The sequence below is a fragment of the Gallus gallus genome, chromosome 17 (assembly GCF_016699485.2).
Source record: "Gallus gallus isolate bGalGal1 chromosome 17, bGalGal1.mat.broiler.GRCg7b, whole genome shotgun sequence".
In the NCBI taxonomy this organism is placed as follows: domain Eukaryota; kingdom Metazoa; phylum Chordata; class Aves; order Galliformes; family Phasianidae; genus Gallus; species Gallus gallus.
In genome coordinates this window covers 2,176,070-2,202,345 of record NC_052548.1, presented here as the reverse complement: position 1 = coordinate 2,202,345, position 26,276 = coordinate 2,176,070, and the positions used below count along the sequence as shown (strand labels likewise).

Below are 26,276 nucleotides of genomic sequence, written 5' to 3'. Positions count from 1 at the left end.
GATCCTCACCTTCCCCCGGGCACAGCCCATCATGTCCTCCTAGAAGCATTGCTACATCATTCTATTCAGTTTTTAAGTGCACGCAATTGAACTATAGTAAAGCCACCACAAGTAGAAAATACAGGTTTAATTGCACTTTATTTATCAAGAAATGAAATGCAAGTCCTTCAGGCTACCTGTAACAGGAAACAAGGAGTGGAATGTGTTAGTTGCAACCCGCACAGGGCACTGCTGCAGGAGGGAGGCCGGAGCCACAGCAGTGTTTGTGCACTCAGACCCACACAAGGGCAGGGTTTCCACACACCATCAACCTTCAGCACTGAGATATTATTCAGTTCTTTGATTTCCAGAGCAGCTGTTAGGAAACCCCAGCCACACTCACCCTGTGACAGCACCACAGACTTCGGTCTCCTCACAGTCTCAGCTGTGTTTGGCCCTTTGCCACACAGAGCATTGGCCAGGCAGGGAGCTGACAGATGGCTGCACACAGACACTTCTTTTTCCCCCCCAGAAAAGATGGCACAGGCTCAATTCAGTGGAAGCTAACTGTTGGAATTATCCTTAGTAACTTCCATCTTATTAATGGAACAGGGATATGCGTGTTACTTCTTTTAATGACACTATGTATTGTTCCTACTTCTAACTTGCTTTAAGTGCAGTGAGAAATAGAAGTGCCACGAGAAATCCAACCAATCTGCACAGCTGCCTCTCCTCATTGCCCTCCTCCCTCACTCCACTCAGACAGCAGCTGAACCACACAGCCTGGCTCCCAGCAGAGCTCAGCTGAGGCTGTATCACAGCACACCCAGCCACCGCCCCATTAACTCGTACTGTGTTCATCACAGCAGCAGAGAAAAAGGCACAGGAGAGAGGCTGGGCTGGCTGCAGCAGACAGAATTATTTCCAAGAGATCTTCACTGGGGAAAGCCTTTTAGCCTGACTTCTATAAAAGTAGTTACCTATTGCAGAGTCCTGCCAGATTTGTTCCTCTGAAGCACTTTATGTAGTTCAAATTTGCATAAAGTTTCAGATTAATCAATCAATGGGTCAACAGAAGTAGGACAGCAATACGAACATGCAGTGAGACCGGTTGGTTCCTTCAGCTCATCCCAACCTCTGTGCATGTCTGCCAGGTCAGAACGATGGGTCTGAGCGCCCAAGAGTGCAAAGAGAGACTTCTGCTCTCAGGCACTGTCAGTCTGCAGTAGAAGAGCCTGAGGAGTCCTTGGTTGTTCACAGCTGTCCCACAGATGCAGCTCATTAAGTGCTAAGTGCGCAGGGAGTGGCCGTGCCCACAGGAGGGGGCTCACAGGCTCAGCAGGCAGTTCTTCATCCCAGCCAGTCCAGATCATCATCATCATCGTCACCAAAGAGTGGAGCTGGAGGGGGGCGACCCTTCATGCTCTGGAAATGAAAGCAGAGAGAAACCTGTCAGCCTTACCAGCTTCCCAGCATTCAGTAACTGCCACACAGCTCTGGCTCGGAAATCTCCATCAGCTTACAGGAGATGATAAACAAGCAGCATCATTATTGATGTTTTTACGTTTATCATATGATGGCTTAATCTTCCAAGAGAGATGCTTACAGCTGAAGAGATAGGAGGGAGTAGGAAAGCAAGCCCCCTTCATTTAACCCAGACCTTTTCCTAATGCCATGTAAGCAGGAGTCTGTCGTCACCATTTCAGCCTGTGCAACACCTCCAAGTGCAGTGAGATACAAACCCAGAAGCTGAATTGATACAGAGAATGTCTGGGGAAGCTCCAAGCTCAGCCAGCAGGGACCAGTCAGCCCCCACAGATAAACTGCAGGTTAACACCTGAGTAAGTTCATTGGGGGTGGAAAGAAACACATACCACTTCCTCCTCATCCTCCTCTTCAGAGGGAACTCGAGGCTTTGGTGATTTAAGAGATGCTGTTTTGAAGAAGTCATCATCCTCAAAGAGGCTGGAAGATAAAGAACAAGCAGTTCACTTGCAGAATATGGGCTCTTGGTTTCCTTTTATGTGCTTTATTAAGCATGAGAACAAAGTCTCACCACCCAGACCAACTCTGCTTCATGTTTTAAGGCACAGAGCACTCACCAGTGCAGAACAGTTCAGTGATGGGACGTGGCAGCCACCAGAAACAGATCCCAGAGGAACTGCACATTCCTCTCCAGGCTCAGCTGGGAACCATTCACAACAGACACCAACACCACCATCTCCACCCAGATCTGAGCAACTGCCTCCCAGCAGTGTGCCCTGGACAACCTGAACTCTGCCAGAGGCTGTCTCTACATCCAAGACCAGCACCAGATGACTCCTCAACCCTACACGTTGTCCTGTGCTATAGCACAGCTGTACGAGCCACTGGTGCATGCTGCTGTGCCAGCCCATCAGCAGGAAGATGGGACTGCCATTACCCCTGCACTTACATCTTACCTGGAACCTTTTTGGCTGGGGCTGGAGCCCAGTTCCTGCTGTTGTGGGACTTCTCTGGTGGTAGGTGAGCTCTTCTCTTCTGTGTTGGATACTGAAGCAGGCTCCTGGTCAGAACCAGCTCCATCTGATGGGTCTGTGCAGTTTTCTCCCTCACTACTTAAGGGAGGAGGCTCCAAGCCTCCCACAGGCTCCTCTGCCTCCTGCTCTGCCACTGGTTTGTCTGCAAGCACAGCCACATCCACTTCTTCTGGCTTGGTTTCTAGAAAAGAAGGATCTGCAACTTCTGCCTGCAAAGACACTCCGAAAGGACTGTGTTCAGACTCTGTTTTCCTTATGGGGCTGCTCTCCTGCTTTTGCTCAGTCAGAACAAAATCCTCATCCACCCTGGTAACGGCCTGTTCTGCAAGCTCAGGCCCCTTATCACCATTCAAGCAGCACTCAGCTCCAGAAGAGAGAGATTCCTGCTGGACCTCCTCCTCTTCCAGCACTCCACTGCTCTGTGGTGCCTGCTCCTCCTCAGGCATTCTGGCCTCGGCAGCAGGAGGTGCAGATTCACCTTTGTGGCCAGACAACATGGAGTCTGTGCTCACTTCGCTGGGATCAGCAGAGCACACAGCACCCTGGGCAGGGCTGTGCTGCATGAGCTCTTCCTGGTCTGTCTTTGCTCCAGGCAATCCCTCTGGTCTCCCCACTCCACAGTCTTCCTCCTTTTTACTGTCATGCTCTGGTCTCTCCTGCTGCTTGCTGAGTAGCTGCAGTGTCACAGTCTAAGAAATAGAGAGAATGTAGGTTACATCCTAAACAAACCATCACAGATCTTTATGTTGTCCCACTATTAGGCTGCTTTGCTACCCACAGTACATTTCTGCTTCACAGTTATTCCATACTCCCTACACTTTGTTTCAGCACAAGCCTTAATCTCTCGCGTTTATTACTATCTCTACTACTGTACCTTGATAGTGTTCATGACAACACCTAGAACCATCCTGCCACTGTATGTCTCCTCCAGCTCAAATTCACCCCGAAGAGACTGAAACACCCCATTCATTATCTTCTTTACCTGGAAAAGAGCAAGACAGGAAGCAGACAATTCATTAACATCTGAAGCACGGGACAAAAGATAAAGTACTGCCCTGTGCAAAGGAGCAATAAATCCAAACAAACATGCTGACTCAAAGAACTTACTGCTTTTCAAATCAAGAATTCTGATAACGAAGTAGAACACATCATGTCATTTTAATTCAGAACTATTATAAACACCAAACCCATTCCTCCAGAACTGAGGCAGGCTGTACAAATCCAAGGCAGAAACACTGCTATGCTTTCAACTTTTAAGTCTAAGCTTCCTTTGCTCCTCAACAGGTCCTATTACCAAAACCATAGAGCTTTCATAGAGAAAATAAATCCAAAGGAAAATGGTGAGGAGAAACATTGGCTATTCAAGCTCACTTCTTCTGTGAAGTTCACAGGTGAAGATCTGTCCTGATTCTTTTCCAGCTTTTGGATACATTCTTCATAGCGAGCCTTCAGTATCACTGTTTCAGACTGCAAGGCTGAATACTGCCAAAGAAAAACTAAAAGTTAAAACAATTGTAGTGCTTATTTGTGGAACTCAGTTTGAAATGCTGTTGTTTTTTTTTTTTTTAATGTTTTTAAGTGAAGGACAGATTGTCAGTTGACACGCAAGGCAAGGACCAGGCCTCATCACCGAGCCTGAAGTTGCTAAAGCAACATGATTCTTCCTTCCCTTCACATTCCTGAACTCATGTTCTTGTTGTTCTGGACATAGGTGGCCTGAGGCTAACCATTACTGCACTCCAGTTTGTATTCAGCTGCTATGTTATCCTCCTTACCTTCTCTTTGATAGGTTCCAGTTGTTCCAGATGTTGCTGAAGCTCGGACAATTTTTGTTCCTCTGCTTTTTTCAGTTGTTTCAGAGCTACAAGCTGAAAGACAAGGACTAGAGTCCATCAGTTTACAACCCTGTTCGATGTCATCCAGCTCAAAACTATTTCTGCTCAAAAACAGTCACTGAGATAGAACCGTATAGAGATTATGGCTGTTGCTTTAACCTATATATCATTTTGGCTCTAGCTCACTCAGAAGCTGCAACAGCAAGTTTACTAGCCCACAAAGCCAGTGTAAGAGATATACACAACACCTTGTGGACTAGGTCAAATTCCTCAGACAGCCAAGAGGTTAAAAGTCAAACCACAATCAGGGAGCAGAGGACTTGGTTACAGTCATCGATTATTTGGAATTATATTTCAGCAACGAGGAACAGTCCTTTACCTTCTCTTCCAGCTGGGACACCTGCTGCTGCAGGGAGTCTCTCTGCTCACACACTTCCTGGTACTGCCTAACATGCTGCTCCTTGGCAGAGGCCAGCGTCCGTTCACATTTGGCTTCCCACTGGGATTCCAGCTCTGCCTGGATGAGTGATAGCTGCCCACCATGTAAGAAAGATCATCAGAAACAAACATGCACTTGATCTGAATCTGTGTAACAACTTGCTGAAAGCTTGGGACCCAGACAAATCATGGGAAAGCAGCATCACCTGCCCTAGACTGGACTACCTACATGCAGATAGCAGCCCTCAGCTCCTGCCCACACCTCAGAGTTCAGGTGCAACCACAACCCCACAGGTTGGCCCAGACTTGTGATCTCCTGGCATTTTTCCACACAGGTGTTCACCCATCAGCAGCCACATATCTATCTTTCTACTGGAAAATAAGTTCAAGGTAATGCCTCTCTCACACCTTTAAGACAGTCTAAATGTGATGCTGCATGCCAGTCTGCATCAAAACTCTGGAGTACAAATCTTGGAGTCCAAAAGCAGTGACAAACACCAGCATATATTTTAGAAAGACAAAGAAGTGAACTCTGTGTTAAAATTAACCCTAAGAGCAAGTGGCTGATGTTTTCATTTTCGTGACCCAAACAGTTTTTAATGACTATTTCCTACCTGTGGGTCACTACAAGTTTTCTAGACAACAGCTGGGGAAGCTCCCATGGCTCCTTACCTGCTCTGCTGCTGCCTGGTCAGTTGAAGTCCTTGCCTTTTTCAGCAACTGTCGAAGTTTGTCCAACTCCTGCTGATACGATCTGCGTATTTCTTCCATCTCTTCCTCTGCTTGAGCTCTCTCTGAGAGGGATTTCTTCTTCCTCTCAGCAAGATTCTGCAATACAGAACAGAACTTAAGCACAGGCCAGACTGCACCAAAGTAGCTTCTTTTCTTCTTGCTACAAGAGCTTACTTGAGGAGATGATCTTATTTCAAAACAAAACAGATTTATCTAATAGGTAGGAAGGTTAGCATAGTACAAAGACTGGAGAAAAAAAATAAATGTCTAAGCACAAGATATGCACCAGCATAGGGATTCTTGCCTGCAGAGAGTCAAGATTCACTTGATGTGCTTGCTTACAAGCAACATCATTGAGCAAAAATTTCTAGCAAACAGCTGAAATCCTGCATTTCTCTGCAATGCTAGCACCAAACATACCTTTTCAAGAGTCTCCTTTTCTACTTTTAGGTCTGTTAATTCTTCTTCCAATGCTGAAATCTTCATATCCAAGTGTTTACGGCTCTGCTTCTCAGCTTTGAATCTAGTTTGGGTGTCCTCAGAGGCTTCCTGGAGCTCTGCAGAAATACATTTTCCTGTGGGTTTCAGCACTACATAATTCAAATTAAAGGCTGACAGAAAGGAACAGTGCTTTTTGCACAACTACACAGACACAGTCTGCATCTGCAATAGGAACAAAGATGTATCAAAAAGCTGCTTCTGTGAAGTGGGAGTACTTAAAAACCTCAGTCTTGATCTAAACTTCTTAACCAATAGGAAATCTAGATCCTCTATGGCATGCTAGACAGCAAGGCCAAGAGTTTACTTCTACAGAAGGCACCCTTGTGACAGAGTGACTTTGCTCCTCAGTTCAGCCTACTGTCCTATTAGTAGTGGCAAAGATGCATGTGCCCTTCAGACATTTTGGCATGTCTCTATCCTTTGATACCCCTGTGACTGATCCTGGGGAAAGCAGGAATAAATACCCCAGAACAGAGGAAAAATTTGACTTACAGAAGAGGAAAAAGAATGCCATAAAGGAGCTCTCATGGAACAAGCTAAGTTTCACCTGCTAACTGCGCTTGCATTTTGTTGAGCTGTGTCTCATGTCGCTCTGCCTCCTGCAGGGCAGCAGAGAGCTGTTTCCGCAGATCCATTTCCTTCTTCTGGTGTGCAGTCAGCTCCAGCTGCAGTTGGGACACCTGTGCTGTGGCAGATGCCAACTCCTCTGCAACTTTGGCCTGTAGCACAAAACAGCAGGGAAAAGGGGGAAGAAATTGCAGGATAAGCGAATGTGAGGAGGTGCCAGAACTGTGCTCACAGGAAGAACAATAAGGCTGTGGAGACCTCGTCAGGGATCCAGCACCTAGCAGGCACCCCCTAAACGAAGAGGTACTAATCAACTTTTGCCATGTTACCGTCTCCACACTGACTGGAAAGGTGCACAAGGCCACCAGCAACCTCATTATATTGCTTAACTCAGCCAGCTTTTTTTTTTTTTTTTTACCCTAAATAGTTTAAACACATTTTTAAGGCTTGAACAGAGCTATCAGCACTGGTACTGAGTTTTCATGCTATGCCACTGTCTACTCAAGTTAAAGCCTGGACTCTAAGACCTAATTATTCTCAATAAGCTTACAAATCACTGAAAAACCACATGTAACATAGGCTTATTATAGTAAAATAAACACAATCCCTCACAAGCACGTGGTGCATAGTCACCTTGAGGTAGTTGCATGGGTAGGGCTGCCACTCTGAGAACTGTGCTCCAAAATAACTTGTTAATCTGTTTAGATTTAGCATTGCTCAAAGCCAGCAACTTGCATAAAACCTGGTTCTGAGACAGCTCGCTAGACAACTTCTAAGCAACACATTTGGAGAGGCTCAAATCACCAAGACAAAGACACAAAGGAGTGTTTCCAGTTTTGCTGTGTAAGTCACAAGATTCAGAGGACCATCTGCAGAGGCAGAACTACACCCATCAGAAAATCTCATTTGCTGCAAGGAACACCTAAACAGCTCATACATCTCTGCCTGCATTTGGATTCCTAACAGGCTTTCACGTTGCTGTAGGTGGTAAGTCCTTCTGAAGCTCCTCTCAGGGTTATCTCCATGAAGGAAATAAAGACTGTGACCAACACCTTCTAGCAGAGAAGAGCTGTGTGCAAAATCTTTCCAGTCATGGCAAGGATGATACATGCTGACTCTGAGGGCTGGGATTCTACACTATTAGTTTTTAAGAACCATGTTGATAGAGACTGACTAAAACCAGATCTGTTTTCTTCTGATGCTTCCATAACCATCTCATTACTGTTCACGATACAGACTCCTAGCATGCTTAAAATAACCTTTAGATATACCATGGAGTTCTATTTTAACACTTCCTGTTACCTATGCGTGCCCTTAAGGAAAGTAAAGAGGAAATCCTAAGCCAGGAACTGTTATTAGATTGAAGACTCCACAGTGAGCATTTCATGCCTGTAGTAGCTCAGCATCAGCCTCCAGGTACCAAGAATCTCACATGATCCATACCTGATCTTACAATTATATGATCACAGCTATTTCTCCTGTGAAGGAGGTGAAATGAGCAGCACTGTGGTGAAGTTTGTGGAAAGGGCTCCCCAAGGAGGAGGCAGCCAACAGCTACACTGCTGTTAGTTATAAAACCCCTCCTCTGAGTGGAAGAACTGTGCTAATTCAAGATCTGAGGCAGTTCTTTTCTTGTCAACCAACTCCTAACTACCTTCAAGAGGAAACTGGACTAGCAGCACCTAGGACACAATTATCTGTCATCTACACAGTCAGCAGACACACTGCCTCACCTGGTCCCAGCCCCGATCCACTGGCAGCATGTGCTGGGAAGAAAAAGCAGCGACAGGAAACAGGGAGAGTTAAGAACACAACTTGAAAGGCAGAGGCATTCATCATCATCAGAACAGCTAGTGCTTTATTACTGGAGCCTGAGATATGCCAGAGAAACCTTTAAATTATTCAAGAACTGTAAAAGCTTAGATGGAAGTGAGTTAAAAGAACAGAACCTGAAGGGATCCTCACACAAATACACTGCATACCACATGAATTACAGTGGAGCAGGTATCAGGCTGGTCATCACCAGGTCCTACACAAAACTACCGTTTCATTGCCCTCAGGAGTGTGCAGGTACTATCAATTGTCATGAAACACAAGCCTTAATTGAAAGCTACGATGTGCTCTGCCAGGGCCAAAGATCTATAATCCCAAAGCAGCAAGGTACTAACATCTCTTCTCAGGGACCCTGTCTACAGATTCCTGGTCTCTGTCATGAAACAAAGGACAAACCTCAGTTTTTAAGAACAGATAAAACAGTTTTAAAGTTCTCTTCCCTGGTCCTCTTATCAAGGCTATAAAGGGAAACTGCAGATTAGATAAAAGGAAGAGGAAGGAATGCCAGACTTCAGACTGCAGTCTATCAAAACTAGGGAAAAGCTTCTCTGGTGCCAGTCATGGCTTATCTGGTCCAGCTTGAGGTCTATTTATGTAACAGCGCTTTCATCCACGTAGTGGCTGCTCAATCAAGTGGAGTCCTACTGCAGATGATGCCTGAAAACTTCCTTTTATTTCTTGTACTTCCAGAAGATGCTCCCTCCCCCATGCAAGCAGGATGTTGCGCTCACTGACAGAAAGGAATTTATCATCTCACTCTATTCCTGGTTAGATATTCTTACAATTCCAGTTATAGGTATGCAAAATACATCCCTCCTTCATCTGCTAATACCGACACACATGTATCAGCCACATTACTTTATTCTTTACCCTGCAGAAACACTTGTTAGCATACTTCAGAGAGCAGCTACTTCTGTCAAATTTTGGTGCACCAGTACATGGTACTCACGCAGAGCAAGAATTTATCTTAGCACATTTGGATTGCAGAGATACATAACTTAGCTGGGAAGAATGGTGCAAGAGAGTGCTGTAATTTAAGCTGACAGTGCTTGAGAAAGCATAGAAGACACCATGCAATCAGACATCTCAAAGCTGCCCTACCAGGGTTAGAGCATTTGTGAGTGCACTTCACAGTATAAAAAGCCATGCATAAGTGCATTTAACTGGCTTGAAAGCTATCTTCCAGTAGTCCCCTTCATAAAAGGGCAACACATTATCCTAGAAACAACTCCCTTGATTGCTATTAAAAAAAGAGGTGTTAAAAAAAAGCAAACCAAGCACAAACAATGCAGAAGCTCTAGTAGGAAACTGTTTTTCTTATAGCTATAATCAATCTTTATGCCAATTAAAAAGAAAAAACTCTTTTGAAACTGTCAGCACAACTACGTGCATTTTTAGCCAGGCCAGGCCCTGCGAGGCACATAACACCTTAACATGTTGGGCATGTATTTATAAGTTAACAACGAGATACTTCCCTGTTAAACTAGAGTATTCACACTGTGACAGCATAACAATCTGAATTTATGAACTCTGTGCTGCTTTCATCTTGAAAGCCATGAAAACATTCACTTTTCTTTTTCAAAACATTGAAAACTACAGTTGTCCTGTATGAGATCTGACTTAAGCTGTCCTGGCTGGAGCCATAGGCCTATGATTCTGCAACGCTGTCAGAATGGTTTTACCTTCTCCTGTTCTGCATGCAACACTCTTGCCTGTGTGTTTTCGTTTGTTGTTTGTAGTGAGTGGTTCCTCTGCTCCATTAACAAGTTACTTTGTTCGACATATCTGTAAACAGGGGAAGACGGCACATGCATTTATATAAATACAAAAATGGAGCAAGAAGTGATGAGATAGACAAAGGATTTCAAATCAGCTTTCATTACTGAGAAGTCCCAGACAATTCTGTATCGTGTCCTGCACTAAGAAGTGCCTCCACAGGGTGGAATGGGTGTTCCCAGCCTTCAGCACAGAATACATCAGTTCAGATATGTGCTTTACCTCTCTGCCACTATTCTAGGACTCCTAGCACACAGCCAAGAATTTTGATAGCCTGGCAACCACTGGTTTCTGCTGTTTCCTTGACTAAGTTATTCCCCTTTGTAAACTTAATGGAACACAACACTGGAACTCACTGGAACTAGGAACATCACTTCCTGTATGATTTCTTCCACTTTACTAAAAGGCTAGCAAAAGCAAAGTAACCTCCAGAAGCAGAGGAAGCATACTCAAAGAAAGTAGCATGAGATCTTTCCCTTTTACATATTCATGTTTACTGTAAGATCTCATTTGGAAATATGCCCTGTGAAGACAGAAGGGGATTAAAAAAATACCAATATTTTAGTACAAAAAATAATAAATAAATCAGAACTTCTCTCCATTCTAGAGATAGGACACCTCCTAGTTACATCTAAGCAAATGTAAGATAGAAAGCCTGCAGGTGCAGACACAGTATACCTTCCACTCCTTACCTCTGATTCCGCTCTATCAGCTCACTGATCTTTTCATTCTGCTCCTCAATTCGACTGCTCTTCTCAAATATCTCTTGCTTCAGTCTCTCATTCTCCTAAAGAACAGTTCAGCATGAATATTCACCCTACTCAGGTACTGCTGCAAGGAAGTTTAAGTATTTGTTCTGCACAGATGACTTATAGCACTGAGGTGTATCACCTTCTGTGGTGAATCACAAGCCATCAAAAGCACCATACTAAATTCAGCAAGAATCCTGGAACAGGATAATGGTTGTACTTCAGAACAATACATATGGGTGATTTTTTTTCACCCACGGGTAAAGAGATAGTAAAATTTCTGCCTAGAAAAAACTACAAAGCATAAAACTAAATAGCTATGAGTAGGTGGTGCACACAATATGGTATTTCTTCTGCAAACCTTCCTTCTGCAAGCTGTTGTGGATTAAGTCCAAACCAGTTCAAAATGAAACTAAGTTTCTTTCACTTGAGTTCTCTGTCAAGGACTACTAAATACAAGTATATCAACTCTAGCTTCCAAAGTCCCAGAAGAGGAAATTGCTGGGTGCACAGAAAAACAGGTGTGCGATGGGGACGGAAATGGCTGTAGATCATATCCTTTTCCCTAGCCAGCTGGTTTTGGCCACACAGAAATAGAGCACATGGATGGATGTACACTTAGGCCAAGCCAGTAAAGCCATCTTTATTAGAAATAACACAGTGGGTTGCAGTTCCTTATGGAAATAGTCCAGTAAGGCTGGCTATGATCACCTGGATTATCCGCTGGATGTTGCTCATGATCATAGAGGCTTCCATAGTAACAGATGAGATACCAGGCAGTAGTGAGCTGTTCCCAGTGTTTTGTTTCTTCAGCTCCTCCACCTGTAGAAACAAGCCAGATGAAATAAATTCATGGATGAACGTAAGTGTCAACCATCTGCCATTTCACAAAACTTTTCTGTCTGACCAGCTCTAGAGCACATGCTACTACAAAAACTATGACATCTCCTGAAGTACAGTGAAGCACTTCAAACATAACACTTTAGATTATATTTGAGGAAGTAAACACACCTCCCCCAAAGCTAGTATGAACTTTTTCCATAGTAGCTGAACTGCTACCATTTCAAGGTCTGACAAGATTGTAATTCTCAGTAAGTTAGGATACTGTTTACAAACTTAATGCGGGTATTTACAAAGAGCCATCACCACAGACTATATTTGGAGAGTAAACAGTAGTAACTTTGTTATCAATCCTGCCTACGTCATACATTACCTTGGCAGCCAGATGATCCATTTTATCTACTACTTTGCTAACAGCCAGTCGGATTTCAGTGTTATGCTGCCGAACTTCTGTCATCAAAAAGGAAGTAACGTCCCCAGGTGCTTGAAGGGAAAAGAGAGAGTTCTACAGTCACAAGGGCAAAGAGCCTGCACACAGACATTAAAAGCAATGCTTAGCAGTTTGCAACCTGCTAGAGAGGATGGCCACTCTTCCCCCCCCCACCGCCCCTCCACACCTCCTCCTTCCTCCCTCCTCTCAAGACTTCCTTCCTCACCCTCAACCCCCTCACCCAAAATAATAAACATCATAACTACACTATTTTTTTTTTGAGATATTTTCAAAAATAGTCTACATACTTTCCAAATGAATTGAATATGCAGGTTTATGACTACATGAAAGTCTTGAGCTGCTTGAGAGCAGTAAGGTAAACAGGAAAGAACCCCTCAGAACACTGGAACAGCACACAGAATGGTATGGTCAAACAATGGGGAAAAAAAAGTTGGTTTCTGAGCCTGTACTGAATAACCATGCTCCAAAAAAGGCTCAGCTGTACTCAAATCCACACAAAATCTACAACAGGGATTATGTGGTTTTTTTTTTTTTTAATTATTAAATGCTATTTGCTCTTCTTAGGTTGCATTCCATTTTTGAGCTATTTCCTCCCTCTCAGAAAAGGTCCCTATACATACTTATACTCTTCCCCTAGCTGATAGGATAGCTGTTAAAATTGCTTCACTAGCTTAAGAAATATTTACAATAAGATAGTTGTCATTTTTATATGGTTATATTCACATCTGCAAGTATCAGCTGCAAGATGCCTTTAATAATACATAACCCTTTGAAACACACCTACAGATTTCCTCCCCTTTTGCACTCCTTAAGCAAAGAAAGAAAGATGTATATTTACTGGGAAACATTTGCCTCTCTCTGGTAATTAAAAACAAGAACATTTGAAACAGCACAACATTACAGTCAGGGTAAATATGAGTATGTTACCACCACCATCCAAGACCACAGCTATAAAACAGCTTGCTGCAGGTACTTAAAGCTTCCATAAAGCATGTACTTTCCAAACATACCTTGGTAAGGTGCAGGATACATCTGTCCTACAGGCTGAAGCTGAGAAGCAGATGTAGCAGCTTGGGGATAAGCAAATGGCATGCCTGGATATGGCTTGCAGAACAAAATCAACAGGTTATTTTCTCCCCTCATACTAAAATGGTTTTCATGACTTTTTAGATCCCAAAACAAGATTATATTTGAAAAGAATGAAAACAAAAACAGAGCAGAAAGTCAAAGAAACACAAACAACAGCTTTTGCTTTAGGAAAAATAGCACAGAGATATCTAAGCCTTTAAAGAAATGTATGTGTGTGAGTTACTACAGTTTAGTAAGTTATCTTCTTCACTGAAGCTTAAGCAAATGTATGTTACCCTACATTCATAGAGGTAAAGATCAGCACGTGAACAACTCCCTGCAGCTTACAGGGAGTTGTCTTACTTCAAATGACTGAACTCCGTACAGTCATTTGAAGTCATAATAACTTGAACATGAGGATATTCCTAGGAAATTATCTTGCACCTTCTGAACCTGCTCAGGGCTCATCAGAAACAGCTATACAGAATAATCTCTTAATGTGTTAAATGCTAGGAGTATTTCACTAATATCAAATTACACCGTCAGTCCAAAAAAACCCAACCAATCCACACAACAACTTCCAAGTTTTAAGTATTCAAAACATCAGGGTCAACTTTTATCCTTGCAGTGACTTGGAACTATTGGTTTGAAAACTTCACTTTAATTGCTAGTTTCTATCTTTCAACAGAGAACTTCATCTTCTAAACCCAGCTACCTGCCAAAATTTCCTAAATTCCAACACGAAGAAAACACAGAACCAAAGCAACATATTAGTTTCTTTCTTCACAGTGCTTTTACTCATTATCAAACACTTTCTCTGTCTGGATCCTTCACAAATAAACAGTGCTTCCACATGGTATAGGCTACTGTTTGATTTCCAGAACTTTCAGAAAATAGTTAAAGAACTAAAACTGTGTACTTGGTTTTTTAGTTCATAGAATTGTTTGTACAATGGCTTTGTTCCAAGTCTTCAGCATCTGTTGTGAACAATACATTTTAGCATGTTTGTTGAACACCCAGGAAGCTTGTTGGCGAGCAGGTCATGTCACTGCACAGCAGTGGCACTACAAGCCTTTTAAAAGGGTTATTCTTTCGCTGGATGAAAAGTGACCCACAAACTTATGGGTAAATGAGCTTTCCTAGGAAAACAAACCATGACCAAGGAAAGCCTAATCTAAAATACCTTCGTTTTCACCTACCCTGCAAGTATGTGGCAATTTGTTTTATCCACCACAAAAGCTGACACTGAAAAGGGATTGTTAACTCTTAGTCCAAGAAGTCCTTTCTAATCAAAAACTAGGAAGCATGTTATTTAAACCTCAGAATGCCAAAGTCACAGAAAGCAGCCTGTCAGCTCTATATGCTGTTAGAGTTCTGGCTCCCAGCAACAGAGAGGACAAAGACTTCTGATTAAGAACAGAAGTCCTAATAGTCTCCTCAATTTGAGTTTGGTACCTGAAAGCCCTGTGCTCCTCCAGGCAGAACTGAATGGGGCTGGATCGTTGCAGGTATTAAAGCAGCAGAAGATACCGGAGGTGCAGAACCAGATGCTTGAGCTACTGAAAGGGAACAAAGAAATCCAACACATCAGACAGCTGCTAGAGATATTTTATCTTTTTAAGGCAAAATAAATAAATATCACTGAAAAGACCAAAAATTTAACACAAGCCTGTCTGTAGTCTTGTGAAAATCAAATCCAGTCAAAGAGTTGACAGTGGGATAGAAGAATTATCTTTCATGGAAATTTCACTTCTAACCACAAGTTCAATTTAGCCAACACAAGATGTTACCTAGATGGACTCTGAAGGCTGCTCAGCTGACATTCACTGCTCTATCATAGAAAAACAGGTCAGGCTGCCTCTTGAACTGCCAGCTTTCTGATGCCCTTTGCTACCGTTTCCAACACTTTCAACCAGCAGACTTTGCAGGCCATAGAAATCTCAGATGTTTCAGAATTTTCAGCACATTAAATGACAGGGTGAAAGGCCAACTCGTACACTATTCTGTGATACAGCTGCTTTTCCTCAGGTAGTAATGTGTACACAAGATCATTAAAAAAAAGAACTCTAAAGACATCAGTATCATGCTTTATGAATTCTATCTACAGAGCTTTGGATCAGTACATCTCATCAGTTCCTGACAGCAATCTCCTACTCACAGCCCTGGTACTTGAAGCCCACAGCAAAGTGAAATTTCTCTGTTCCCAACACAGCCTCACCAGTGTATTACCTTGTGGTGACACTGTAGGCAGTACTGCATGAGCTGGCTGAGACGATCTCATGGAAGATGAAACCACTGGTTGTGCTGCCCCTCTCAATGAATTTGGATCCTAAAAACATTTCTACATATTAAAATGAACATCAAAGAGCTACTTAACATTTTGAACTGAAGTCTATTTGACACTACCCGTTACCCAATCCATTTGAACTACTCAGGAATACTGGAATTACTGAATTTTTTTTTGCCACAGAAACAGTGTGCTTCCTTACAGAAAGGGAGAGCTATTGCTATGAACTCTACTTTAAGCAAGTCACACAGAAAGCATTAAAACAAAATCTCACATAAGTCATTAACATACCTCTATTTCTGAGTCACTGGAGTCAAGCTGACTACCTGCTGACCCAGCAAGGAAAGGCAGCATGGGCTGACCCATTTTAGCCATCCGAGAAATTAGCTTTGCCTTTGCTACATCTGGATTCTGAAAGAAAACACTTGCAGTTACTCCTCCTCTGCCACTCAGCCCTGTGTCTTCAGATAGTACAGAAGTCTAACCCTGCCAAAGGCCTAAGTCACTGACTCGCAACTTAAGACTCACCTATAAGCCTGCTTCTTTCAATTTTTCCAGTGATTGAAAAACTAACTTTTGAGACAAAATGATGGATGTATTAATCTCTCTTACTTTCTATACTCTCCCTCTGGGCTCACATTGTTATCATTACATAGAAAATTGGCACAAAACACAGCAATAAAAAAGTGATGTGGAACACTTTTTTCCTGTAAAGAATGGGTTTTCCAAATTAAGGAAGTCACTCAGCAACTTTTTCTATTCTCAGATATACACACAAAATCTTGATCTCATGCAGAATGTCCCAATTACTCTTTGCTATACACTTTAAATTTGTCCATTTATATGAGAAGACAGTTAGTTTTACTAGAATGCACATGAGCAAAGTAACTTGGCAGTCAAGAGCAGGAAGCAGAACTCAGAACTGGGACTGCAATTCCTCACGTCTTGCTATCTCATTCACAAACAAGGCCCTCATCTGTTGTTAATAAGGTGAATATCTGAAAGTATCCTGCATGATGTTCACTTGATCTTCAGCAATACTTAGTATAAAGGTGGAAACAACCAAGCTTCCCTAAATAAGGCTTCAAATTAGTTAGAAAATAAAACAGCACTTACTGCTAACTGTTCACTGATTGAGTTTGACTTGGCCCGAACAGCTGGCTCCCTGAAAAGCCAAATAGACATGTTAATGGTTGTGGTTAATCAAAATGAAATTTAGAATCTAATATTGTGCTTTTCTAAATAATGTCAAGTACAACATCACCCACAGAATTTTTTCTTACAATTCATATATTTCCTTCCCCTTACTTTACTTTTGGAAGATTCTTTGCAACATTACTTGTAGATTTCAGAATTTCATTATAAGGGAGTTCCACAGCTGTGGAACAGGTGATTACAGAAAAATGATTTTGTCATTTCCCGTAAGAGCCACATGCTTGTACAAACAGTTGTATCCAAGTCTATTAACAAGTTATCTATTGTGTCAAAAAAAAATCCAAGCACTTAAACTTGAAAACTACTCCCTAAGGACAGTCAACCCATTTGATTAACTTAAGAAAGCAACGTCAGTGTAAAATTTGCAATTAAAGAAATTAGCTGTGCCCCAAGGCCAACTTACAGCTATACTGCCACCAGATATGAGAAAGCTATTGTAGTAGTACCCATACAGCTTAATAACACTAGATCTCAGAAACGTTGTAGAGCAAAGATATCTTTCATGGGTGCTCATTTCAATTACTTTAAACCTGAAAGTCAGCATTCAAGAAGAAACCATTCCGCAATATTCACCTACGTTCCCACACACTGATGTGATGTGTTAGCACAACATTGTCTAGGATGCTTATAAGAATTACCATATTTTAATGCAGCAAGTTGTTTTAACAGTGCTTCTGCTTACCCAGGCTTCGGAGGTATTGTAGATGGAGGCAATAAAACAGAGTCTGCAGAGAAGCCATCTGAATTAGGTACCGGCGAAGGTGCAAGAGAATCCCTTGAACTAACACTCTGTCCATCTGAGCCAGAGCCTTCCTTCACTAGCTTCACCTTAAGAAATATATAAATAAAATATTATCTTGAGCTCCCAAAAAGGATTTTCAGCAACTTGCTTACTTCTGATGGCTACTCCTTTACCAAATTTGTTCACTTCAAGTGAGAACATATACGACTTGGAACATACAAGAGAACATTTCATCATTTGGAACTGGAGAAGCAGAGTGTTTACAACCTGCTAGTCCTCTCTATTTGGAGTTGTAATAGCTCACAGGTAAGACAAAGTGATCCCAAAACAGCTACAACAGACATGGCTTAGTAAACAGCCTAAATGGATTGTTTTATTTTAATTTTAAAAGAAACGCATCTTCCTGACACATGTTGTTTATAACTGTTTCTGAGCTACAGTTCTCATGCAAACAGCAGGTTTCTGCAGACAGATGGTACCATCCAGCAACAAAGGAGTTGCAAGATAAATACTTGGGAGAAGACACTCACCCGCCTAACCTCCACCTCAAAAACTAAAGTAGAGTCTGGAGGGACACGGCCAGCCACTCCCTGAGTCCCATAGGCCCAGGCTGGAGGAATAATGAGATAGCGTCGTCCTCCTTTCTTCATCCCCATCATTCCTTCTTCCCAGCCCTTTGGTATTCAGGCACCAGAAGAGAAAGCAAACAGCTTGATTATTGATATTACAGTTTCTTTTAATTATACACCCATCAAGACTGCTCCAGGCACCAGTTACAGAAGGTTCCAAAGCACAGAGAGCTTCTTGTAAAGTCTTGCTCAATTTTAGTGTGCAGCATTAAAACCACGTCTTACATCAAGTCAATGGCCTTTTATAAACTGCAGCATTAAATGAAGAATAAAGATGCAAATCCCATCATGTTCATAATGAAATCAAACAGATACAGTAATCTCCATCATGAAGTTATGACAAGTTTTACATATCATAACAGTACTATACAGGAGAAAACAACAGCATGCAGCATACAGAAATTTTCCATTTGTATGTAAGCTTGCAGAGCATAGAGCATCAATCCCCCTAAACACTCAAACAAAGAACAGGATTCTGAGGCATTCAGAGATTACTTCCTAATCGCTATGGTTAAATTTAAAGAGTGCTCACAGAAAACAGCTGCTATCTAGGAGACTTAGAAGCTAGAACAATGCAAACTGTCAAATCAACATTAGCACTTAATTGGAAGACTACTGCAGCCAGACAACATTAATAACAAGATGCACAATAAAAAAAACCAACAAAAACAGTGCACCTTCAACAAAGAACAACCTGTAGAAGGTCAAACATGAATTACTCAGATAATGGAAGTGACCTGAACAAAAGTATCTCTGATTCACAGCCTGACTTTACCAAAAAACATAAGAGAGTAGCTGGACTGAAATACTATTACAGTTAGTACCCTCTCACAGTTTGATTTAGAGGGAGGGAAAAAAATACGCTCTAGGCAGTACTACTGTCCTTTATTAGACAATTCCACTACTTGCCAGTTGTCTTCACCTTCCTCTGCCCTTCTTCCAGATGTTAAAGCAGAGTTATTTGACCCTCTGCATCCATGGCACATTTGTGAAGAGGAATGCAAAGTTCTCAGACTTAATTTACTTGTTTGGTGCCAAGAAACCCTGTTTCTAAGTAATGGATTAAATCACTTCCAGAATAGGAAGCTTCCTACTTTCAAAATAGGACAACTTTCCATTGTCACTATGAAGGAGACCTAGACATACCACGTAAATTAAGGAAATACAGATTTGTTAAATGAGCCACTGTTATAGCGTTTCCCACTAAATGAAACATATAAGAAAGAGCATATATGAATCTTGAACAAAGTCTTCAGTAATTGAAAGATTCAAGACAATAGTTTTATTACAATGAAATGCCAGAAGTTCTACCTTGATGACCTTTCCAGATCCCAGCTTTAGGCGCAACAACTTGTCCTTGTTAACATTCGAGTCAAACACCTGGAGAGTTGAAAAGCAAAAATACAAAATCACATTGATATATCAACTGTTTCAAGATTCTCAACACTGCTTTACAAATTTCATAAACTCCTATAGCCTCTTACATGCTATTTCACCTCCTACTTCTCTTCAAAAATTAATTTAAAACTAACATAAGACAGATCACAACTAGAATTTCTAGTCCGTGTAGCACAATTTCTTGAAGTGAATGATAGCTAGAGACTCAGACTTTAAAACTGCTTTGAGCTTGATGGTCAGGACAGGATCGATCCAACAAGAACACTGCACAAACAGAACAACTGCCTAGATACTTTATATTAAACTCAGACAAGAGCAGCTGAACAACTACAAATCAGAAGCAAGCTCTGCCAGGTGTATCATTGACTTTATGGAGGGAAGCATGCCAGTCTCTGACAGGCATGTCATGATAAAGAAACAGAAACTACCCCACAGATGAAAAACAGAGTTGTTTTTTTTTAATAGCTAAAAGGCTCAACTGCAGATAGATGCAAATGCAAAAAGCCCTTTGCTATGAATTATAGTAATAGTTAAAAGTGAAGTGTTTTAAAAGATAACACTTTGGAATACTAAAGCAAGTCTTTTGCCTTTGTTTTGTTTTTCTGTCCTCTACACCTTTGTCCTATCCTGCTGGCTTGTAAACAATCTCAGCCATTTAACACTTGCAGATGTGTTTTATTTCTTCTTACTACTTCATCATGCTGTTTTCAAAATGAGCATAGCTAGCTTCATTGGCCTTTGTCACCACTTTGTTCAGAGTACCTATGAAATTTAAAAGCATTTCAATCATTTCCTCTGATCAGTAATGAAATCTCTTATTATTCTACATGTAATACATTTAATCTCACAAAAGGTGAGAAAAATGACTAAAAACATATCTTTAAAGCACCAGTACTATGCTAGAAGTGGCAGGTTTCTCCCAGGGACTATCACATCCATTGATTATTAGGAGGCAGAAATGTCTTTACCTGTCCAATCCCATTGTTCTGGAACAGCCAACCTGTGTAGGCAATCTCCAGAGAGTCCCCTCCTTCAACTCCCTGCCCTTCTCCAAGAAGGAGATCCTGGCAGAGGACTGAATCAAGCACTGGGGAGCTGTTGTATTTGGCAATACACACCTGCAAAAGAAAGGCACATCAGCATCTTGGCCATTAAAACAGAGTGGCAGGTTTCATCATGACTGCCTTACACATCTGATGCATTTCTTACTGTACTGATCACGCACAGGTTATAGACACACTCAGGAGGCATTCCATGTTTCCCTGTGCTAAATTTTGCATTACTAGATAAAGAAAAAAATACCTTTTTCTCCCTTGGAGCTGTTGGTCTTAAAGTACCTCAGAAACTTGATTAGAAAAACCATCAGAAATAACAGGCTCCCTGCCTTTAATAAACAGAACTCAGCCAAGCTCTTTGCAAACCTGCCTCAGTCACAATCGTGAAGACACTCACAGCTGAACTTCAACTGAAAAGTAAGACTTTTTCACCTTCCAGAAACAAAGGGATGCATCCTAATCTGCCTGCTGTTCAAACAACAAGCAGCAAGTCATATCCTGCACAGAGTAAGTAGTTACCTGTTTACTGAAATCCATTGCTGCCTTTTCTGACTCAAACATAATTGACCAGTTTTGTCTTTGATCATCATAGAATGTGCTGTAATTGTTGGACTGGACCTGTGGGAAAGGAAATCAGCCTAACGTTATATGTTAAAAGATGCATTCAATTAATATAAAAATAATTAAAAAACCACACTGTATCCAACAGAAACTTTAAATATGAGCTACTGAAATTAAATAGAGGTAGAGAAAGAATCCTGCCAAGTTACCACCCAATTTCAGAATGAAGAAATTAGCTCTTATTACTGTACTCATTATCATGGAAGAAATGTTTCAAATATTCAGTACTTCATAGATACTGCAACTTTTTTAAGATGGTTCTTTGAAGCTAGGTTCTGTTATACTGAGATTTTCCACTTGTAAGGATTCTCTTTTTCCACAAGTGCTGATTACAGTAGCACTTCCACATGCAACCAGACAGTCACTCAGTACTTAATACTAAATAAAACGTTTCTCCACTACATAACCCTTTAATCTTTCAAAACATGCTTATAGAACTAGACACCAAGCTAGGATCCTGATAAGACATTTGGATTGGAATTCTATTATTTCAGAGTGGAATTTCTAGTCATCAACCAAGAAATTCCATGTCACAATAATAACAAGCTAACAGCAAATTACAACGCCCAACTTCCATAAAATCAGCAGAAAACAGCTTCCTGAGAGATCCCATTTTAGGGCTTACAATGTTTTAAGTGGCTCTTATCACAAAAACAATGAGTATCAAGACTCAGAGCGGAAATACTTCCTTGCCATCACTTCCATCTGCTTGCTCATTCGTATTTTCTGAGTCACTTAACCACAGATGATTAGCATGAGGAATTTTGTTCTGTTACTATTCATTTTAGGACTGTATAACTCAAAAACATCTGTGATCTAGAGGTAAAAAAAAATGCCTCCTACGGGTGTACTTTCATTATTAAATGTACTGAGTTCATAGGGCTCTGCAAAAGGTAGATTTAACAGTCTCCTGTGTAACAATTAGAAGAACAGCACTCCCTGTCACTGTGCCATCTCTTGCTACATCAGTCAGGTGTTTGATCTCAAAGGCTATAATCTAAGAAAACATGTCACAGCAACCAGAGGTTCATTCCAAACAATGCAGCGTACCGGATGCTTTTCTAATCCAGTCTTACCGTGAGTACAAAGCCTGGGTGGATCCTTGCAGATGTGATCTGTTGCTGCTGACTGATGTAAAGGAGAATCCTGTACTGGATTCCATAAAGAATTGTGCAGGGGAAAAGAAAAAAAACAAGCCAACAGAAACTGAAAATATTTTCAATTTGAGTGTGCTTAATTCTGAGCCTAACGCTACAGTATTACAAAACACACCTTGCAGCATCATTTTTCACAGGAAAAATACTTAACATAATTTTCTAATAGCTATTACGGACACTTGAAAACATGCAAGCAGACAAAATGGTTCAACAATAATCCTTGTGCACTAAGCAAGATGCCTCAACTAATTCCACATTTTTCTGCAGTTATGGTGTAAAAAAAAGTGCGCTAACCTCTCAAGCTCATAATGCATGATGTGCAGGAATGTAAAAGACTGAGTAATAATACTAAGTTAGAAGGAGCTTTGCAAACGTTAAAGAATTCAGAGATAACACTACATTGGCATTTACTGTGAGATGTGATCTAGTAAGAAAAAATACTTTCTGCACTTAGAGCAAGGCTTCTTCACTCAGGAAGTAGTTTAACAAAGCACTTTTTTTGCTGTTGTTCTTGTCAAAGCATAAGTAACTCAGTGAGACAATATCAATCAGGGGATAGGAAACACACCACAACCAACAACACAAATAGATCTGAGCATGTAGAATATCCTTTAAATATATCACCTTACTGGACACGAGAGCTCCATGTTCTTAGACTACTTGGGAAAGAAAGACTGGAAAGGAGAGATACCAAACCAACAGCACTTGAGCACATCTCTGTACTATTACACCAATTTGTGCTCTGTACTGATTTTCACACACATAGATTTGTGATCCAGCTGTCAAAGAGGTTCCAATGATGTTTCCTGATGTAAATCACGACATCAGTTCCACAAACATCACAAAAGGTGCAGCACCCCAAACAATACAAAATATTTCAGTCTCAATTGAGAAGAGATCTTGCAAAGAAATTTGCATACTGCAGAAAAGAAAGATGTCATCAAGGTCAATGAGCAAGTAAACCAAGGAGGCAGAGAGGCATAAGCAGCAGTGGAACTAAGACGACCTTCAACATGAACAAAGGCACCCCCAGTCAGCTCAGAGAAACACTGCTTCATACCAGCATATCCTCGGCATGAAAAAATATCATAGTGAAGTGCTTCTCACCTCTTTAGTAGCATGGCTCCCCACTACAGCTGCTCCATACTTGCCTTGCTTCAAATATTGCCCATTTGTACTGGAAGAGAAGTGAAACACTCAGCTGTGGAACTGCCCCTGCCTCAGATATTTCCCTCTGCTGTTGCTTTTCCTCTTTAGAGTTCAGGTCCATTCCCTCATGACCAAAATGCCTGCGAGCACTTCTGAGCTTAAAGAAATTACAACTTCCTTGCTTACCCAGAGATAACAGGAACATACATTCTGTAGTTTGAAATGGAAGTGGCATGGTTGCAAAGCAAGCAAGTGTTCACATGACAGCTGCAGCAAACACAGTTACACTGTTGTCATTCTACGCTCATGCCTCAATTTTCCACAAGTGAAGATGAGACATAAGCTTCTGACAGAGCTGGTCACAAACTGTGCAGATGTCAGGTCAGCACACTAGCATGCAGCTCCCTGCAATGCACAAACTGAGAACTTGCTTTTTTCTTGGCAACTGTGCAGTCCTGAACTGACCCCTTTTTTTGAGTAGAAACTTGCATCGACTTGCAGCATGCAGATGCACCTCTATAAGACGCCTCTTCCTACTTATCCAAAAATATCTGCCCTTATGACTAGTTTCAGGCCCCAGAGATACAGACTCTAAAATACAATGCAGAAAACCACTGCTGCACTTACTATCGATAAGCATGAACTGCAGTGGCCATGAAGACTGATGGTGCTCCTGAAGCTGCCGGGGCTGCGGGTGCCTTCTGGGCTGCCTGACCTGCTTGAGAGCAGAAAGCAGCACTTGGTGACACAGAACTGCCACATTTCCTGGCCAGTGATAAGGTCATGATACATTCCTTCCCCAAAACAAAACAACTTTAGTGACTGAAGGAACTCAGGCTGTTTAGTCTGGGGAAAAGGAGGCTGAGGGGAGACCTTATTGCTCTCTTCCAATATCTGAAAGGTGCTTATGGCGCAAGCAGGGTTGGTCTCTTCTCACTGCTGACAGGACGAGGGGAAATGGCCTCAAGTTGCACCAGGGTAAGTTTAGGTTGGATATCAGGAAACACTTCTTTACAGAAAGGGTTGTTAAGCACTGGAATAGGCTCCCCAGGGAGATGGTTGAGTCACCATCCCTGGATGTGTTTAAAAACCATTTGTATGTGGTGCTTAGGGACACGGTTTAGCAGAGGGTTGTTAGAGTTAGAGTAGTACGGTTAGGTTGGGGTTGGACTCAGAATCTTTAAGGTCTTTTCCAACCTTTGCAATTCTATAACTCTGTGATTCTAACTCCAGAAAAGGATTACAGAACAGAGTAATATTCCAAAGTCCCTACAGACCACAAGAATAACCCAGATGCAGAGAGAGTACTAGAGGGAGATAATATCAGCAAAGAAAAGCTAAGTGAATATTTGCACCGCTGTTCCTCACGAAAGCCCTCATTGAGCCAGGATACCTGCTACAAAGCTCCTCCTAACACGTGATCAGCTTCACTTACCAACCGCTGTCTGACCCTTCTTGGGCTGCTTTGGTGCAGTGTATTGAAAGAATTCATTTCCCTGGCTTGAGACTGTTTGATCCAATCCAAAGAGAGAGGCCAATCTGGCACTAGAAAGAAAAAAATGAAGAAACTTACTTTATTTGACAGACTTCATAGATAACTAATTGAAAGTCACACCACACACAAAGCGTTTACTACCATTTCAGGCATAAAGCAATGTCTGTTAAGCAGCTCTATACTAATTAGACAACCAGTTTTGAAAAAGCAGAACTTGCAGACAAAAAGAGGGCTGAGCAGCACAATGTTTCATTTCCTCAAAAGTGAGCGTAGGGAGCAAAAAAAGGCCTGAAGCAACACCAAAAGAGGCTACTTTAAAGCAATGAATAAGACTACTCTCCTATTAACCACTGCACTTGTGACAGCAGAGAAGCCATCATTTAGCACTGTGATTTTTCTTCTTTAAATATCTCGAGGAAACACATCCTTCCATCAAAGCTTAAAGCCCTCCTGCCAGAAGGGCAGGCTTAATGCTAGAGATAAGTCTGTTATTGCTGAAGGACGCATCATTCACAGCTTCAACGCTTTAAGCCCATTTAAACTTTTCTACTCCGGTAGTGGGACAGAAGTACCTCGGCCCAGCTGCGAGGCAGGGTCTGCAAGGACAGCACCACTGAGATAGGACCCGGAGATCTTTCAGAAATCAGCCATTTGCTGAGAAGGGGAGCAACAGGGGAGCGGTATCTGCTCGGGAAGGACACGCAGTTAGTAGCACGGCTGGGAAGCACCGAGCAGTAAGCAGTTACACAACGAAAGGAACAACAATCACGCTGCACGCTTAAACTGCTGAGCTCAGCGGCTCCGCTGTTCTGAGGGGAGGGCTGCCCGCCCCGAGCTCCCTGTGTCAAGTAGGGGGCCCACACGGAACACCTCAGGGCCCGGCCCACAGGAGGGCAGCCGGCTGCAGCCTGCCCGGCCGCCGTGCTCTCCAGCGGGGGGTGGGGGGGCAACCAGCGGCCACTCACCCGGTGGCGGGGGCCAGAAAATCGGCGTCATCTTCCTCCGCCGCGCCGAACATACCGGCAGCCCCACAGCCCCGCGCTGTCGTAAACTCCTCAGCCCACAGTGGCGCGCTTTGCGGCCGTACGAAGACGGCGGGAGGAAAGGAGGCCTGGGGGCGGGGCTTATAGGACACATCCGGGGGCGGGAAAGGGGACACGGTCGAGAGGGCGTGGCTTAGGGTCACGTCCGGGGGACGGGGCGTAGAGGACAAGCTCAAGGGGGCGGGGCTTAGCGGCCA

General features: G+C 42.3%; 1 protein-coding gene across 11 annotated transcripts; it reads right to left on the bottom strand.

Moving 5' to 3' along the window:
• Positions 1–119: 119 nt before the first annotated feature.
• Positions 120–26,148, bottom strand: FKBP15 (FK506 binding protein 15). Of its 11 annotated transcripts, none has more exons than XM_004945776.5 (30): positions 26,002–26,148; positions 24,977–25,086; positions 24,169–24,259; positions 23,500–23,569; positions 22,312–22,386; positions 21,134–21,232; positions 20,528–20,677; positions 19,473–19,541; positions 18,063–18,206; positions 17,473–17,618; positions 16,692–16,740; positions 15,867–15,986; positions 15,518–15,617; positions 14,744–14,847; positions 13,231–13,324; positions 12,143–12,252; positions 11,641–11,751; positions 10,873–10,967; positions 10,087–10,189; positions 8,305–8,337; positions 6,552–6,723; positions 5,924–6,060; positions 5,444–5,599; positions 4,713–4,865; positions 4,274–4,366; positions 3,870–3,980; positions 3,373–3,480; positions 2,421–3,187; positions 1,854–1,944; positions 120–1,404 (listed from the first exon to the last, which is right to left on the bottom strand). In XM_004945776.5, exons 1-30 carry the CDS (start codon positions 26,052–26,054, stop codon positions 1,330–1,332), a joined length of 3,789 nt encoding a protein of 1,262 aa, XP_004945833.2. In that variant the 5' UTR covers positions 26,055–26,148; the 3' UTR covers positions 120–1,329. The 11 variants fall into 11 exon arrangements, with proteins under 11 accessions (XP_004945833.2, XP_004945835.2, XP_004945834.2 ...); XM_004945778.5 differs by having other exon boundaries at positions 14,744–14,844; XM_004945777.5 differs by having other exon boundaries at positions 24,169–24,256.
• Between the last annotated feature and the right edge of the window lie 128 nt (positions 26,149–26,276).